The sequence below is a fragment of the Rhipicephalus microplus genome, chromosome 1 (genome assembly GCF_043290135.1).
Source record: "Rhipicephalus microplus isolate Deutch F79 chromosome 1, USDA_Rmic, whole genome shotgun sequence".
Lineage (NCBI taxonomy): Eukaryota > Metazoa > Arthropoda > Arachnida > Ixodida > Ixodidae > Rhipicephalus > Rhipicephalus microplus.
The window spans coordinates 26,638,269-26,658,045 of record NC_134700.1 but is presented as its reverse complement, the minus strand read 5'-3'; the positions used below and the strand labels follow the sequence as shown (position 1 = coordinate 26,658,045).

General features: G+C 46.1%; 1 protein-coding gene across 8 annotated transcripts in view; it reads left to right on the top strand.

The window, feature by feature from the left end:
* Hs6st (heparan sulfate 6-O-sulfotransferase) overlaps window positions 1-19,777 on the top strand; it is a 476,371-nt gene that overhangs the window by 131,968 nt on the left and 324,626 nt on the right. For 2 of the 8 annotated variants that reach the window (XM_075891390.1, XM_075891358.1), the window contains one exon: window positions 1,542-18,925. The exons of the other annotated variants lie outside the window; for them this stretch is intronic. In XM_075891390.1, the coding sequence (XP_075747505.1) occupies window positions 1,542-1,755 (214 nt within the window). In that variant the 3' untranslated portion in view covers window positions 1,756-18,925. Of the gene's footprint in view, window positions 1-1,541; window positions 18,926-19,777 lie in introns of those variants that run through there. 8 annotated transcript variants of the gene reach the window in all.

The following is a 19,777-nucleotide window of genomic DNA, read 5'->3' as shown; positions in this document are numbered from 1 at the left end:
CTGCCACCTCCCACACACACACAACAAAAATCAAATATTAGCAATCGCAAAAGTAACTCTGAAGCATGTAGTGACAGTGCAAATATGGTCTATACTGCAAGGGACCGTAGTGCAAGTTCAAGCGCTGCAAACACCATCCGCGTTCGTCAAGCGCATGGGGAACGATAAGCTAAATCGCAGTGCCCACTACAAGGACGCCGCAATAAGCGCACGTACAGCACAACACAGATGTGTACAGCTCGCGATCGCGTACAGCTCAAGGCTTGGTACAGCTCATCCCACACACGCACGCATGCACACACGCCACACTAGGGTTAGGGTAGCTAGAATGGGGAGGTGTGATGAGCGCGGCGCTTTTTGCTTGCCGGAGAATGCCCTTCGGCGCGCCGATGCCGCTAGGGGCGCGGATGGCAGCGGCGCGGGTAGTGAGCGGCGCACTTCGCAGAGTTTTCCTCGGGTGCACTCCTTTTTTTTTTTTTTTCAGAGGTGATAGCTGCTTTACAAGTACTTCGTCAATAGGTGATTGCGCTGGGTTACTCTGAAATGCCTGAAGGCGTCAACGACAAAAAAAAAGTAGATCCACCGTAGCTGCATTACGCTTGTCCGCAAAACTTAGTGGTTCAGTTCAGCCTCTTGACGACTCCCAAGGGTGGCAACGTGGATCACTTAGTGAAAGAGTCGCTTTGTCTGTAGAAAAAATGCTGCATGAGATGGAATAAAATGAGGAAGACTACGAAAGACTTCCATCTGATGCACTAGCAGTGTCTGTCGCCCATGAATCATGCACCGCTGAGCGGTTGATGGTCGCCCTGTATATTATGTGGCAAGCTACGATGTGAGAAATCCGGTAGTTCGTAATAATCGTGATGAGCGCAAAAACCCCCGCCTTGTTTCGCAGGGTTGGTGGTTACGCGTTATAAGTAACACCGTTTCTGGTGTAGCACGTTACTTCGGCAAATTATCTGACGCACTCGTTATACACGCAGAAATTGAGCTGCTACTTAAATTGTGCGAGTTGTAGTTGTCAGCAAGTCGTTCCTGCAACACGGTAGCGCTATTCATCAGTTATGTTTCCAAAATAAAATTTGCTTCTGCTGATAGTACAGGTCGCGAAGCAATAAGTTTGCAGTACCTGGAAAAGCAAGGCTCACATGTTCATAAACAGTTGCAATTCTAGCGGGCCCTGTGTAGGTTAAAGGGGCAAAAAGTATTTACACTGCAAATATTTTACACTGCAAATACCTGCGATTATGGTCCGCTAGCAGATGCAAGCTGCCAGAATTACTGTAATTTCTTTAGGTCAGTGATCATATCTTTGCGGAGAGGGTTGGCGGTGAAATAGTATTTCGGCTTTCTGTAACAATGAGAAGTGGATTTAACATGCGCCACGTTGTTATAGGCCATCACATGCAATTCTCCGGTGCACATTAGGCCACTGTGTTCTACGTCCGGCATCTTGTGCAAAATTTCTAGTTTAATTCGCCTATATTAGCTATAGTAGTTGTTTTGGTCAGAGACTTCATTTCTTTTTTTTTCAATAGGTCGAGGAGCGCCGGACTAAAAGCTCGAGGGATGGACAAAGTACCGATCCAGTCACAGTTGGCAAATCAGCAATACCCGACAGACATTCATAAATGTAGAATAAAAAATAAACTTTACAAGTATAAAGTGGCACCAAGTACAAATACAAAAGTTATAAAACAAAGCTCCACAAATAGAGAGCGAGGGAATACAATGTGTCATAACTTGGCATGAACATTAAAAGCAAAAATCAATAAGTAGAGTCATCGAGATTCCAGGAGATCTACTATTCGGGAAAGTGAATAGGCTTGGCAAAGCATCTAAATTTACGATTTTGATTATTTAAAATTACATATATCTACAGCGCTATAGTTTGGAATTAATCATAAGAAATAATTACACATAAGATTATAATGAAGTGTCAGAAATCATCAGGATCAAACTATACACTGATACACAGAGACATTACAGTAAAAGATACAATGCAGTAATAAGAAATATTTAAAAAAATGCGCAAGACAGCCAATCGTAGCGACGTTTCTTGCAATATCTAAATAGATTCATAGGAAATTCTCAATGGCAGAAGAAAGGACAAAGTGTTAATGTCTTCGTCGTTTAAGGTGTTTAATAGGTAAGGTAGCCCGTAGGACAATGTTCATCCTAAACGCTTCTAGGAGCAGGTAAAATCCACTTTTAATTCTTCGTGCCTAGTGAGACAAACACTTCCCTATCGGAAAAAAACGAATGGTGGGCATGGTGTAAACCACCACCCATCATTATAGTGGATTAAAGTAATGGGTGAATGGTGGGAAACGCCCACCATGGCGCATGGTGGGTGTTGCAGTGCCGGCAACGCTTGAGCGCGAAATGACGTCAGAATCACCGTGACGAGCTGCCACAAAAAATAAAAAAGAATTCTATAAAAACGGTATAAAAAACACCCGTCCCGTAAAAAAAAAAAAAAAAACAAGGTGCCACGGAGGATTGAACGTGCAACCTGCAAATTCCCATTCGAAGACACTAACCACTGCGCTATACCAACATTTTTTTTTCTTTATTTCCGGTAAACTTCACAAACGGGTTGCTAAGATATATTACAATTCACTACGAACAATACAAAAAACTTAAACATAACTAAGCCCGTTAAGCATAACTATAACACATCACGTCCTAGAATTCCTTCATGGTCAGTAGGGCTTCTACCCCTTCTATCCATAAAGGTACACATTCGTCTGTCCTTACTACCTCAAGTAATCTTAAGATGCTTTCTTTAAAATACTCTCTTGCTGGTCTTCTGTCTGGGTCACAATGAAATCCAGCCATTCTAGAGCGCCATATACTGTGCAAGGCAGTCGTCATGATAAAATCGAAAGGTAATCCATCCTCATTCTCTATTGCCAAATACCTGATCCCATGAGGGTCTAACGGAAACTCTTTTTTGATTGTCCTTTGTAATACGTCCCAAAAATAAACTCCTTCCCAACAGTGCAGGAAAACATGGTCGATAGTTTCCGGTTTCTTACAGATTAGACAGTGAGATCCCCAAGGCATATAAAACCCACGCTCCTCTAGGAAGGTTCTTACAGGAAGTGTTCCAGTGTGTAATTTGAAAAAGAATGTTTTCGCACTTGGAGCTGCTGGCATTTTTTTTAACTTGTTTAAGTACGTTCTGACCCTTGCGTGCTGTATATAGCGCTCTGTACAGTGGGATGGGGAGCATCGTGTCACATAAATCTTTGTACAGTTTTTTCTTTCCAACAGGCCACAGGTAGTCAGTTGAAAAACGAACACACAAAAACCGCACGCTGGCCACTACTTCTTTCATGTATCCTTGCACAGCCCCTGTGGTAACATGGGTGCTCACAACAAACCAGGGCAACAGTCTACTTAGTCTTGTTTGACACACTGTTAGTAAGAAAGGATCTCTTGTCTCCCGAAAAAAGAAAAACCTATTTACTAACTGCTTGATAAACAGATGTTCTAGCCCAAGGCCTCCACACTTCACCCATCTAAACAAATTCGTGTGACTGCACCTTTGCCAGTTAGACCCCCACACAAATATTGCAAACACCCGATGTAATTTTTGCACATTGACCCGGGAACAGTACAGCACTTGCATCACATACCACAGCTTAGACACAAAAAACCAGTTGCATGCAGTAGCCCTAGCAAACATGGACAGATAAGTTGCATTCCACCTATTCGCTTTCCCTTTAATTTCTTTCGTTTGCTGTGTCCAATATTCGTCAGTACTTTTGTATGACTCGAGCGGTACTCCGAGATATTTAACTGGCGTTCTTGTCCATTTAATGACTGCTAAAAATTCTGGTGTTGAAGGCCAATATCCATGCCAGAAGCCTAGGCATTTACCCCAGTTTATGTGGCTTCCTGTAACTCCGGCGAAAGATTTAGAAACTCTGATTGATTCTTCAATACCGACATAGGAAGTGCTACAAATCGCAACATCATCAGCGTATGCGAGTAGTTTGACCTCTGAAGATTGTACTCTAAACCCATTAATGATGTCATTCTGCAATATCGACCGACATAAAGTTTCAATATAGATGCAAAACAACAGTGGACTAACAGGGCAACCTTGACGCACTGAGCGCTCAATTCTAATGGGGGGGCACAAATGTCTTGTTGATAATTAGTCTCGTACTACCATTCCGATATGCCATGGCTACTCCGTCAATAATTATCTTACCAACATTAATGTGCTTCAATACTGCAAACAAAAGAGCGTGGGCAACGCAATCAAACGCTTTCTCCAGATCCAGCTGGAATATGGCCACACGAGCTTGACTGGTGTCAACACATTCGAGCATGGATCGCATTTTATGAACGTTTGTAACTATGGACCGACCTTTGATTCCACACATTTGGTGTGGACCGACGATATCTTTTATTACTGACTGAAGTCTAGCCGCCAAAATTTTCATTAATATTTTGTAGTCTACATTTGTCAGTGCGATTGGCCTGTACGCTGTGACGTGCCTAAGCTTTTCAGCCTCGTCTGTTTTCGGAATGAGAACGGTACGCGATTCACCAAAGGATGGTGGTAATTTCTTTTCCTCATATGCCTCATTAAAAACGCCTGCAAGTATAAGAGATAGTTCACTTTTAAAACATTTGTACCACTTGGCACAAAGACCATCTGGTCCTGGAGATTTTCCGGGATTTAACTGATCAATCGCCCGTTCCTCTTCAGATGCAGATATAGATAATTCCAAAGCCTTTTTCACTTCCTCACTCAGTTTCGGCATGCGTCCTAAATAGTCTTCTTTAAATCTTTCTAGGTTTACCTGTCTACACGCAAAAAGGTTTTCAAAATGACTTGAAAATACGGAAAAAATTCTGTCCGTATCAGTTACTTTGTGACCATCTTTCTCTATTTTTTCGATATGATTCCGTCGAGCCTTCGTTTTCTCCACCCCTAACGCTCTTTTGGTTGGCGTCTCTCCAGCCGCTAAAGCCTCATTCCTAGCACGGACGAGTGCTCCGCGGTAGCGTTCCTCGTCATGCAGTGCAAGTTTCTGCTTAATATTGCGTATGTCAATTTTATACTCTCCCGGTTGTTTGCACTCCAAGTCTATTAGTCATTCCAAAGTCTTTCGGAGTTCTCTTTCTGTCTTTTTCCTTTCGTAACTCAATGCGCAAGAACGATCAATAGCTTTTATTTTTATTCGCTGCTTGAACTCTGCCCATTGTTCTGCAAGTTTAACCTCATCGTCCATTTTTATTTCATTGATACAGTTCATTACATGATCTAAGAAATATTCATCAGTGATCAAAGTGGAATTCATCTTCCACAGCTCCCATGAGAAAGTTCCACCTTTTGTTTTCTCTCCCATATCACATTTAACTAAACAATGATCACTGAAGTGTATAGGGTAGACAGCATATGTCTTACAGTGAGCTATTAATTGAAGCAACACGTAAATGCGATCAAGGCGTGCATGGCTATTCCCCTGAAAATGTGTGAAACGCACATCCCGCGTTCCCTCCATACAGCTGCCCACGTCTTCTAACTCGAATTCAGTAATTACGTCCGCTAGCGTCCTACTACTTTTATCGTAAATGGCGCGTCCATTTGCTCGATCTCGCCCGTTGAGGACGCAGTTAAAATCACCAAGTAATACATATTTCCTTTCCAAGGTGAAGTGCTGCTTTAGGCTTGAAAAAAAAAAGTGATCGCTCCTCGCAAATGGTTGGTGCATAAATACACACTATACGCTACTGAAACTCATTGAATACAAAATCACAGGAAACCAATCTACCAGACGGGCAAGAGAAGGTATCTTGCACTACCAGACCCGGTAACTTCTTAATGAACAAAACACAGCCTGCAGACGTGCCTATTGCTTGACTTACAACTGCGTAGTAACGCGCCGTAAACCTCAGCACCATGCCCCGGGTCTTCTCCTCACCGTCTACTTTTGTTTCTTGTACAGCTAGTATATCCAGATCCTGATCCACGAGCAGCCTGTAGACTTGGCTCTGTTTCCGCTTGGCGGCAAGACCTCGAACATTTAACGTTGCCACTCTAAGTTTCTGTGCAAAAGCCATGTCTACACCATGAACAAGTTAGCCCGGGGCATGATGCTTACCTTCAGCGTCTAGCATAGAACTAGACATCTTCGGAGCCTCCAGGTGGACCCGTGCCACTGGAGGGCAAAGGAGACCAGTGTTTGTCCAATGTCGGGTTGGGACGCAGCCTTGTGCTGCTGCGTCTGAACGAAGTCGCCTTCGCAGGTGGCCCCTCTTCATGCTTTTCACTGGACACCTCACGCCGTCCTGCAGACTGCTCGCGGGGTCTTTTGCTTGACACCCCACCACTGATACTCTCGCACGACACCGGAAGTTCGGTTAATTCCACCGGCTCCGGCTGCTTGGATGGGGTACTTGTGAAGCCTTCTTTGGTTTGGCCGGCTGGCTTTTGAGTGACCTCCCCAGATTCTATGTCTGCTTGTACTGTTGGTTCATCACCACTAGTCGGTGTCGCAGTACCTGTTGAAGCTTCTGGGCTCACTACGTCGCCTGCGCCTTTCGCCGCGTCTTCAGCCTCGGTCACGTCCATCACCAACTCCGCTGTGTCTTCCCCTTCAGCTGACCCTACAGCCGATGCGTACGTGCGCATGCACGCGTCTTCGCTGTGGCCAAACCGCCGACAACGCGAGCATCGGGGTACCTTGCACTCTCTTCTAACATGGCCGGCACCTTGGCAGCGCAGACACTGCATTGGCCGACCAGGTGCAACCACAAGTGCCAGTTCACCAGTCACCCTGATTTGATGCGGGAGATCTTCAACCTTCACGCCACTCTTGAGCTTAAGTAGCACAGTCCGTGTGGTTGACCCCTTGTAGCTGACTCCTTGAACACGCCAATTTTCCCTGGTGACTTGTACGACTTTCCCATACTTCGCCAGCGCCGTTCGCACGTCTTCATCATTGACGCCATACAGCAGCCAATGAAGGCGCAGCCGCACCTGCTGATCTTGGGGGTCTACGATGATGCAGCGTCGACCCTTGACTTTCAGTTCCTTCACGTCCAGCAAGCGTCTCGTAGCGTCCGCGTTGTTCATGGTGACTGCCCAGACATGATTTATCTGGTAGGCCCCCAGTGCCAACACCTCCGGCAGCAGTCCTGTAGGTCCGAGCGCGTCTCGGAAATCTTCTACTTGATACGGTCTGCCGCGCACATCACCGTGTAAAAACACAGTGTTTTGCATGACGCGTCCCTTGGGCAGTGGTGGCAAAATTACTTCGTATCCTGCGTCTTGCTCTTCGCTCATCCTTTTACCGCAGCTAGTATGTGCCGCAAACGCCACTCCTACGGAGCACATGATTCTTGCGTACGACGCGCGTGAGTGCCGAAGAAAGAATGCGCCATACCAACATGACGTTGATTGCGTGTTAAATATTTAGTAGGCATACAAGCTTACAGTTCAACTTAAGTTATGTTTTCCGTGTACACAACATAGACAAGATCTACACCTGCTACTAAAAATTGCACATTTATTAAACACAAGGAACTGCGGCCAGTAACGATTGCCACTGTGTTAATGGCACTAGTGCTATTTTTTTTTACAATTCACAACTTCAAGAAAAAAACCAAGTGGACTGGGGAGCAGAGACAGTTAACCGGCAGGGTCTGCCAAGCTTAATATCCGTTTCGCGCTCGTTCTAAAGGGCGACATCTGCTCACGCTTTATGACACTTCTAGGCTCATTCCATAGATACGCCCGCCAGTTATTTGATTGAGTATGGGGATGCTTTTCGCGCAATGTAGAGGGCGGTCGTGCCAGCGCAGTGCTGTAGCTCTTTCGCTAAAGCAACAACTACATAACGGCTTGGCCAAAACGAATACAGTGTGCCGGAAACATTACGCTATCTTATTGGTTCACCAAACATACGAATTACCACGTCTGAGTTCTCATACTAAAGCTAGAGAAGTGCCGGCGAGTGCGACCAGCGGCTGTCGGTGAGAAGACACTTACGTTCTTTGGGAGTGCTTTAATCGCGTCGCATCGATGTTTGTTGCTTCTTGAGCGGACATGATACACAATGAAAAATGCTTCATTTAGGTTAATTGATGCCATGGCTGCGCTGTATTGTCATACTTAATCGTCGAAATCGTGTATTCTGAAACCCGGAAGCACGGATAACACAAATTGTACGGGCTCGGTCGGTAGGCCTAACCTTTGGTGGAAATCATGGTGGTAGAACATGTAGTGTACAGATCTCAGCTTGGTATACTATATAAATTGCCCACCATTATAAGCCCACCCATCAACTGCTTACTACTTCCCAGCATTATCGCGATGGTGGGCAGAGCTTCTCAGCTTGGTACACCATGTGGCCCACCATAACAAGCAGCACCCATCATCTGCTTAGTGCTTCCCAGCATTATCGCCATGGTGGGAAGAGTTTCTCAGCCTGGTACACCATGTAGCCCACCATAATAAGCACCACCCACTATATGCTTAGGGCTTCCCAGCATTATCGCAATGGTGGGCAAAGTGTCCCATTATTGCCCACTATCTAGCCTCTGCTTTCCACCATCATTTCCACTTTACCCATCATCTGTACATCATACCACCCAGTATGTCCCGGCATATCCACCATATTTTCCACTACGTCCCACCATATCCATCATAATTTCCACCATGCCCACTATTATTTCCACTACGCCCACCATGTTTTCTAGTATTCACCATGGCAATTTTTCCAATAGGGTTGGGTTTACGTTTATCTTAGCAAGATAAATTATGGTACTACAACCATGTTTAACGAATGCTTTATGACATGTCAATTATAAATACGAGGCGCGGGCACATTGATTCAAACTTCTGATCTTGGAGTATAATTGATACAGAACCCCAGGTGGTCAAAATTTCCGGAGCCCTCCACTACGCCGTCTCTCATAATCATATGGTGGTTTTAGGACGTTAAACCAAACATATCAAGGCCTTTTCAAGAATGTTTTTCAGAGATGAGACTTTAAAGAGCTTAGGTGCCATGTACTGCCCTACACTTGCTCGATCAAAATGATTTTACCGAAAACGGGTCACCACCACACAGCGTGGAAGCAATTTTTGTGGAGAGTGGCGCGTGCTGTTTCGTTTGTCTCCTCTGCAATGTTACCCGCACCGGTGCATGCAGCGCCGCAAGTGGCATCGGCGTGCTTTGGGGACCAGTTTCGGCAGCCGATTTTCACACCTCCCCATTCTAGCCACTCTACAAGAGTGGCTAGCCACACGCCGAGAGAACCTGAGGTTGCTTGACCCACTGTTAACTAAAAGCCACAGCATGCCAACCGCAAAAAAAATATTTCCAGAGAGCCAGAAGCTCTGCAGAGAACCTCAGGTTGCCTGACCCACCATTCTCCAAAAGCCATGGATTTGTACGGATCCAAGCCAAATTGGGTGAAAATAGTGTTTGCGCTATTTTCACCGGGTCGTAGCAGTCACTGCCCGTAGGGGCCCGCTGTAGTTGCGGCGTTTTTTTATGTTGTGTCGGTGATTTTGTCACGTTATGGGGAAATACTGAAGCTACACGGCTGCTTTCAAGTTGGAAGTGATTGATCATGCACTGAACAACAGCAACAGGGCCGCTGGTTGGCCCTTCGAAGTCGCCGAATTTTGTGTTCGCTACTGGTCAACGTTTCTAGACTAGGTAAGTTGCAAAACTCCTCGCGTCAGACTACACGGCACCGGGACAGCTTCGGTTTGGTGGCACTTGCCGTGCAACAAGCTTCCGCTAGCAGACGAAAGCGCGTAGAAGCGTACTCGTCGTGGCAAGACGCCGTGGTGGCCGTTCTGAAAGAGCTTTGCCAACAGTATGTTATCGAGATTTGTTGTGCTGCCGCAGAAACTTAATACTGCGTAATATTTAGCAGGGTAAGGCAAATATAGTATAATTATGGCTTTCTAAACTGCCCACAATAAACAATGCTTGATATATATAGCATAGCATACACGAGTCTTTCGGTTAGTTGCTAGTAGGTGTACCTTCACAATATATTTTTTAGACGCAAAAAAAACCCAATTGCAATGTCTAGCATCGTCTCTTGTGGCTGTGTTTTTCGTGCTTGAAAATAAATTACAACTATGTGGCGCAATCTCGTGGCTTTTGTCTGGTTATGTTGTCAGCTTTTTTTATGTCAGCCACATTCTTTAGCAACTTAGACAGTCGAAAAGCTACGCGTGCGGCCATTATCTTGAGCATGTCTTCCCTCTGCTTCTTCTAGAGTTCCTCTAATGAAACCTGTTAACACAGCTGCAGCCAAAGCTTCGAGCAGAGACCGCACTTTGGGGTATCGGTGAGCACTTCGTAGTTATCACTCACGAGTCTGCCTGCTGACGCACAGGGACAACATGAACACACTTTCAGCTTTTCTATGTCCTCCAGAAGTTCGGCCAATGGGGTGATGGTATCTGCGTTGCCGGGCGACTTGACCAAGCGATGGTGACGTTCGCTAATGGTGTCTGTCATGTCTTCTGCGATGACAACACATTTCTCCACAAATGGCGCTTTTTTGAGCACTACAAACACCACAAGACGACTTGTCTCGCCATTCTCAACAAATTTTCACCAGCATGCAGCAGGCCAACAAACGTTTTCTATGTCTTGAAGCGAAATGACGCCACTAGTTGACGGCATGTCGGAACTTATTACACTGTCTTCGAGCTCAGTGCTCGGAGATAGTCCATTCTTTTTCGCCGATGATATTCTGGCAAATGCCCCACTCCTATCGGGCAGCTTTCGCTTCTTTGTCGCGGGCTGTGCGACAAAGGTAAGCGGGCAAATTCGTGGTAAGTGGGTGAATTCGGGAATATTCATGGAACGCATCCTTCAACGAGGTCCCACTTTCCTCTGGCGATTTGTACCTTCTTACCATATGACGTGAGTGAAAGTCTTCAGGGCGTCCTTCTCATGAAAGTGCATATCACACACACGTGAGGTGCTGGGTAGTTTCTTATCCACATGAGGAATAGCGTGGTCCCATAGCTCTCGCTGCTCAGGTACACGTGGACACAAAAGAAATGCCGTGGTGTCTTTCATTTCCTGTAGCTACTCCACATCTGGGAACGTAACATCTGGGTATGATGAAAACACGCACAACAAAGCAGAACAGGGCACGCTGAAGCACAAAACTGTTCACGCAGAAAGAAGCCTCCACAGAAATCGACGCACTGCAACATGAACAGGTGATGGAGGTTACGGGAATGACACGAGCGAGCATGCAATGAGTGAATCCGGATGCGACAGCAGCGCCACATTTGTCACTGGCAGCGGCGGCGCCGCGCAACACCGGTCAGTTTTGCAACTTACCTCGTTCTAGAAACGTTGCTACTGGTGACCGCAGCTGAAAGCCACCAAGACTCGTTGGGCAAGGCAACTATGGGGCTCTTCAATTTTTGGATTCCTGGGTTGGTACTGGAGACCCGCGGGCTGCCCGCGCGCACCCCACAAGCTACCGCAACATCCGGTTCTGATAGGAAATGACGTAAGCTGGCTACGCGCCCGCCTGGCGACAGCCCGAAGGTCTGAAAATCGAACGCAGGACAGCCAGCGTAAACGTAAACAAACTCTACCATCATGGCAGCAAACAAAACAATGTGCCGCGTGTATGTGGGTTTTTGTCTGCATTGTCCGCCTGGAAATACCTAGCTAAGCTCGCCGAAGAGCTGAAATAATATACTCGAGCGTACGCATTTAGGGTACGACTTCGTATGCTCGCACGATCACTCGCCGCGTCCTCGAACGAAACAGCCAGCTGGCGCACGCTGCTTTGAGAACGATGCAAGGTGAGCTGCTGCGACGGTGACGGCTTGACAAGCTCACGTCTTTTTTAGTACCTGTATCAGTCACTGCACAACATGATGCGAAGTCACACGAAAGTGATCGTGTCCCCAAAATAGCTTGAAGATCTATACCTGCTGAGCTATCGCGTGTCATACGTTGCAAACACACGTTGACCAACTTATGTTTTTGTCTGAAGTTTATGATATGCGCAGGTATCGGTACCACGAGTGCGTGTCGTATATAAAATAAACATTTGCATGACACGTTCTCGACCCATTTTTTGAACTTGCCTTGGCCTGTGTTTCAGTCCCAAGTGGCACTTAACCAATGTCATGTATATCAGCTTTGCATCGACCTACTAGGTCATAGTACGTGCTGCGTGGCATTATTACGAAAAGGCGAAAAAAGACAAAGTCAACGATGAAATGGGCCATGAAAGGATGTATACAATTCTATTCTCCGTTTTTTTTCTCCCGCCGTATCATATAGTCATATGCTGGCTCATAGATGGAAATGGCTTCTCACGCCATTCGCGACCAGCGAGCATCACCAACAGTCGCGATCTAGGGCCTTCTATCACCATCGAATATCAATCGTGCAGTCAGGACAATGGTTCTAGGAGGTTCACGTACGGAAACATACGACGGAGCGAGCTAGTTCGATCACAATCGTCTTCGCTAAGCGCACAGAAAGCAGGCACAGCTTCACAAACGACTGCTACGAAAACAAAAAACTCCGAAGTTGTCTCCATGCGTGCGTACAAACGTGTACTACGTACATAACTTTTAAGGCATGTGCACGACGCAGTCAACAGGCAACAGTTTACCGCGCTGTTCACAGGAGGAAGCTTCACGGGAAACATAACAAATGCGATGAACAGTAGCTTCAAACACTTGCCGCCACTCGTAATTGCCTCATCTTGCAAGGCGGGACAGGCTTTAGAAAGTAACGCCATGCGTAATGACAAGCGAATGCGCAGTCCTCAAGCGCCCACATTACAATTCATCGAGTCCTCACAAAGATGGCACCGAGCGCGCATCGTACTTTTTCGGCGTCTGCTAGCCCGAAACCTGCCCAAAACCTTCCAGAAAGCTTCCACGACTAAATTGTCCTGCAAACGTCTTGCGACCCTCGGGTACAGTGTACCTCGGGCTCCCCGCGGGTCGCCAGAACGTCCAACCCAAGAAAAACGAACGCCAACCGGTAGTGCGCTGCGGGGGGTGACAGAGCAGCCCGAGAAAAACGAGCGCGTCTGGCTGGCCCTGGCAGCCCGCGGGTAGCCAAAAGTCGAAAATGGAAGAGCCCCTGTGAGCGCGTTGCTGTGTTCGCAGAAAGCGGCCGTCCGAGACGCTCGCCTTCGTACCGAAGGAGGGAGGGTTAAATCAGAGGCAACGTTTTTAGATTAGGTAAGTTGGGAAAGAGCGCGCACCCGTCATGCCACGAAAACGGCCTTAGCCCGTATCACGCGAAGCGGCGGTGCTGCGGTCGCATTAGGATCGGTTCTCCGAGGTTCGTCTGCTACTGCTCCGCGCTGAACGACGCAAGGAAGTCATATCTGAATCAACGCGAAGCCGTTAAGGCAACTTAAAAAAATATTTGAACACTGTCGACTAGTAAAAAGTTGTGCAGCAGTTCCGATACCATTCTATTCATATCTAAGCAAAATTCTCCTGCTTATGTTAATTTTGAATTTTTTACAACCCGATATTTGTCTATGAGGAGCCAAATTTGAGTAGATTTCATGGCTTTCAGTCGGGGTTGCGAACATGTGGAGACCTTTTGTTGCGCTTTTATATGTTGTTATTCGTTTCTCAATTAATTATATAAATTTACAATAATAATGATAACCGCGAATTATGGATTTTTGTGTTCATTATTTCGGGGGCTCCTTTTCTGGCTAGTCGCTTGTGGCAGGTGATATATCCCTTTTTATTTTGTTCAAATCAGATTCACCGCCGCCGTCCATCATAGCCGCATGCGATTAGGTGATACCTTTACATGATACCTTGCTTTAAATCACAACCGGCTACTTATAAAGCCGATTATGCTTCATATACACCAATTAACTCATAACAAGCTTGCATAACTTTACCTCCGCATTTACTTGAGAGTTTTCTCACGAAGGGAGTTACCTTGGCTTTAAAATAAGACGTTCTTTACCGCTGCAAAAAAAGCTTGTAGTGGTGAAGGAGGAGGCACAAACAAACATGTACAAGTATAATGCATAGCCAGTGCAGTTACATCTTCTGCTTGCAAACTTTATTTACATGCAGCACCCTTTAAAGCGCCATGGCAGCACTTTTTTACCAATGGCGTCTGTTCCCCTTCTCTCTACATCACCTTCACCTTCTTTCGAACAGATGCAACGCAGCCGCCAGCAGTGAACTGTTTGCAAGCGTCTTTTGCTGCGAAATGCATGCGCAACACTATGTACATCCGCAGAAGTTCAGCAGTCAGAGTGTCTTTGTGTGTACAGCATCCAACTCCTTGCACACCACAACACTTGAGCGAATCCAGGATGTCCCAGAAGGTGTCCATGCAGAGGCTGTTTTCTTGCAGCAGAGAAGAGATATTGCTTTCAAAGGCTCTAAACATGTTGAAAAGCGCCCATGATGGATATTTAAGGCATCCCTCCTTGAATTCTCTCTATAGTGTCAGAAACGCTTCTGGGTGCTGCGTATGCGATGACTGGATTTCAGTGATGCAGGCTGCACACTTTTCATGCTTCAAGAAAGAGTGCACAAGACATCCACAAAAGTAGTACACAACGCAATCTTGTGCAGTTGGTGTGCCGTATGAATGATCTGGCGCAGTGCACTTTTTGGCCGAAGCAGCCTTTGGAGTATTGCAGAGCTCCAACAGCTTCGACTTGATCTCATCTTGCAGCCGTTCATGCGTTGCCTGCCGTTATTTCTTTCATGCCTTCATCGTTTCTTGGACAGCAGCAAGCCTGAGAGTTGGCTCTGGCACAACATTACCAACGATGCAAGTCTTGATAGGGGTGTACAGACTTAAAAGTCTGTACATGTGTGAAAAGCTCACAATTGTCGGGTGGTTTTCGTCCCCTCCGAAGGTTGTGGTGACCCCGAAGAATCTATGAAAGGCAGTGAAAAGATGGTATGAGGTCTGTTTCAGAGGCACAGTTCAGAACATTTTCTTCCCGCAACACTATACATGTAACATTTTGGAAAGCTCCCTCATTGGTTAACTCAAAGGGATCCTGGTTAAGTTTTCCAGTCAGAACGCAGTCTGCTCCTTCGGAAAGAAGGTCTCTGATGAGGTCTAGGACAGCTGCCAGGGTCACTCAGAGAGACTCGATTGTGACTTGAGAGGCAAACATGACAGTTCCTTTCGTGATGTGGTTTTGTTCAGTCACGTTTACAAGGCAAAGAAATACTGTAATGACCTGGAAGAGAAAAAACATTTATATTCATTAGGAGTGCCTAGACAGATTATGAGGGTATTCTTTGCATACCTCAGTTTCTTTTGATGAATCTCGGATGCCAAACCGTGGGAGCTTCACGTTAAGAGCATCAAAAACATCATTCACCAATGTTGTGAACTGAACTGTGCCATCACAATTTTGCAGTCCAGGCTGATGAAGTCTCTGTACAGCTTTTAGCCCACTGAGGTGCTGCGGCTGAAAAGCTGTTGGGCACAAAACAAGGTACAATGTGGTAGATATGCATAAAAATTTATAAAAAATGGAACTGCAACACCGACTTGTCTAACTGCACCAACCTGCACAGCCAGTCTCACGTTCATTTTCCTCAAATCATCTGGGGCCACATGCTCCTTTGTAAGTTTAGGAACAACACGAAGCTGCTGCTTGTTCTCCACTTCCTGTAGTACACGGTAATGGTCAAAGTTGACTTTGTGTTCACCAATCTGCAAGGAAAAAGATTTGAAGGCATTAGTATCTTGAGTACGCACAAAACCTGTTGGTGCAATATAAATTAAAAACAAGGCATACTCACCATAGCATACTTAGGGTGAAGGAGGTGGTTCTTAATGCACTTGATGTGGGGAACGTCACAGAGAACGTACAAACTTTTGTCTGGAATGCATAGGTGTTCGGTTTTGTGCACAGGTGCGTGAAACTTACCCGTGACGCCGAAGGCTGACCACATGGTCTTGTTTGTACTTGCTCCATCACTAATAATGGCTACAACTATTGCATTTTGCCTATGGAGCTGTATGACGGCTTCCAGAACCGTTATTGCCAGGACTTTATCTGGAGCAGCATTCTTTGTAGCGAAACTGACAATCGGTTGTACCCATGGATGAAAGATTGGAACAAACATAAGGACAGGGGCATGATCTGCAACCGTGGTTGACTCTTGATCATCCTTATAATCAACAAAAGCGTCAATCTTATACGTTTGTTTGTTGAATTTGACAGTCTGGCGCACTTTCATCTCATTTAGTATGAGTGTTTCATAGCATCGGACCCCTTGCTCGTTGCATGAATGCACCAATGCTTGCAAGCGAAACCCTATTAAAGCTGAACTCGCAAGGCATTCCCTTGATAATTTGCTTCAGCCATGAAGAGGTGGGCAGTGGCAACAGGTTCATCGTGGACATTAGCCTATATGCAGAGGGCTTCATATCTTTAAAAGGAGGCACGTCATCAACCATTCGGCTTCGTAGCACTTTCCTCTTGCTGACTTTGCTTTTGAAGCTTTCAGCGCTGCACGGAATGCGAGCTGTTGTGCTTCAGGAAGACCTCTATGACTATCTACTTCGCCACTAGTCAACCTTGACAGGTGCGCCTTCAAAGCACGAATTTCTCTCTTCACTCTTTCCTGGAAAACTGTGGCTCTGATAACCTTCTTTCTTAGGTTCTGCGCTCTTCACCGAACCAATCGGTGAGGCTTGGTTTGCCCTTTTGCATTCTTTGCACTGCTTCGTTTTTCTCGAAGGCGGAGATTTTTTATTGTGCTCTTGCATTGTGGGCACAGGCTTCGCTGGGACAGCCCACAACAATTTACGTGCCGCCACACGTCCTGTGTCTTTACAGCGCTTGTTGCCACTGAAATAGAAGGAAATGAACTACAGCTGCATCCCGTGCACACTTTCAGGTTGTCCACATAGCTGAGGAACGCCGACACTTCCTTTAAGCTCGAGAGCCGCCGCAAGTTTTCCGCACTGCGTTCGTGGTACACGCTCGGAGGAACAAGTTTTCTCCTTGAGCTCACAGCCACGCTCAAGTCCTTTCTCACAGCAAAGGCCCTGTCAATAACAACAATGCCGCTGCTCTCGGCAATCTTGAAGAAAACGACGTCCTGAGCTCTGAGCTCCACACCGCAAGACTCAAACTTTGTGTGTCCTTCGAAGGCTTGGAGCCAGCTCCCTTCTTCGTAACACAAATATTGATTGGAAGATGCCCATGACTCGTCAGGAACGCCGTTTTCTTTGTCCTCGAAGCATAGGCCGTCCTCTCCTTCGGTAGAGCGAATCTCTGGATTCTCTGCCTGTCTTGCTTTGGGAGGTTTCCTTTTCGGCGGCGTCTTCGGTTTCGACAAGTGAACCGGGATATTAGGGAAAATCCGGGGAACCGCCCCTGGTCTGATTGCCCACCTTCCACACGGAATCTGAACTGCGCTGCCGCAGATGACGTGCTCGTAACATGTGACGAGGTCCTGAGGTTCAAAATGTACATCGCAAATGTAGGTCTTCATCGTCACCTTGAAATTTTTTCGAGGAATGGCAGCAGCCCAAGCCTTCAGCACTTCTGGGTCGTTCGGCGGTTTGAAGAAATGACGCGGAACGGCAGATTTCTCTTGCGAGCCGTATCCACTTCGACAGCCGGGCGCGCTGGAGGTCGGCATGGCAATGATGTGTTAGCCTCAGCCCACAAGACAATAGCACATTATGAACGCGTAAGACACCACACTGCCGCACAACGAGAGACGAATGCACAGTAAACACCGCGACTCAACGCGACGCGGGCAGCCGGTCGCCCTCCGCCGATCTCAACGCGACAACAGCGCCGCTCCTCGGCTGGGATACGAAATGTGGCTGCCTCCGGCGCGGTGTTTTCCAACTGACCTAATCTAAAAACGTTGATCCGAGGGTAGGGCAGCGCCTTCGCGGCTCACATTCCAGGCCACGGTGTAAGAATAGTTTAGGTGAGAGAACGCCCCCGCTCTTCGCTTCGCGACAACGCTCTGCTTCTCAGCTCCCTCAACAGATGGCGCTAGCAACTAATGCCCTTTCGGCGCAGAAAAGCAGGCACAGCTCGGAGCCACTTTAGCTGAGGATCGGTATGTAAGAAGCAGTTTTGCTTGTCTATGGCACCGAACGCGGCTTTTATAAAGCAGATCATTCAATTAAATATGTTCTTTGACCTTTCTGCCTTATAACATCATATGATTGAATTCATCAAGCATGCAGCATTCAGGTTTATGTAGCCGGTCCAAGCAGCGCGTCTTTGGCAATGTTCCAATCGTCTGACCGATATTAATAATTGCGGAGGTGGCCAGAGATTTCTGCAACACCAAATATCACGTCAAAGAACGTTCGCAATATTTACGCTTGCCCTGTTCACAGTTGTAGGCAGTCAAGAGTACGTGAAGTTACATTCAGATTTTATTTTCCGCCTCTCACGAGGGTTTTATTATGCGATAACATGAGCGTTGGCGATAAGCGCGAGAGAAATTTAATGAGTTAAAGGAATAGACATAAAACGCTAACTACATCTTGGCCAAAAAGCGGCTTATGAATTGTCACATCCCATTCAACATTTTCTTGTTCTGTGTAACATGCATGTCTTCGACAATCAAAATTCGACGCTTTCCCATGTATATACATTTTAATATTCTTTATGACTCCTATACTTCACGACACGGATGCACATATTTGTGTGGGTGGCAATCCTGAATTTCATTTATTTGGAATGGAGCAGTAGTACATTTATAAATGAAACACTTTACATACACACAAAAAAGGTTACATCACAGCACACCCTTATCACAGTATACATAAGCATTATTGCACACATAACATATTACACATACACATCTCTCTTCTCCTGAAGCAAAGAATTATACAAGTTTCGACAACTTACGCAAGTCTTGGTTCTTTTTTACATGCTTATTCTTTAGCTGTCTGCAATACTGCCGCATGCGTAGGCACACATAATAGTGCAACAGCTTGGCAAGAACATCTTCTTTATGAGCAGCACATGGAAACGTGAAGGTGAAATTTTCAAGCACTGCATCTGTCGTGCGATCATATACATCTCTCTCACCAGCGTGTTTTGCGAAGTGCTCCTCAGCCTCTTTGAAAAGAAGGAACAGATGCACATTCGGATGTGTGAGACCCCCTCTCGTTTTGCAATTTACCAAGTCGGCTTCTGGTAGCTTTGAAATACCTTTCTGCCCAACCAAAGCATCCTTACAAATCGTACAGGAAGTTTGAGTGGCAAGCTTTCGTGACGCAAATCCAGTGACATAATATACAATGCAGTCTATGACGGCAGCATCTGAATAATCATGCTCAAACACCTCATCCCATTCCCACGTTTCCTCACTGATGAGGCCATCTAGTTTTTCCTTCAGTTCATGCATTTTATCAGTGTGCTGGAAAGGTGCAGATTGGAACACTTCTCTGAAATCACTCAGGGTCAGAAAAGCAGACTGGTTTTTTTCAGAAACTACACAGTTACCAAACTGTGGTGGCTTAAGCAAAGAATACAAGGAAAGCATACGGTACAGTTGCAAAAATGTCTGAAATGTTGGATGCTCATTTTGGCCCCCTGCTTGTCTTATGATACCAAAAAAGCATTCCAACGGATCCTGGTTCATTTTGGTTGTCAGGACATACTTGAACTCGCACTCTTTCAAAAGAAATGCTGACAGTTCCTGAACAGACTTAAGTGTAACATGCAGGCCTTCAGCAGTAGACTGTGTTAAAAAAAGATCTTTGTGAATTTCACCCCTCAC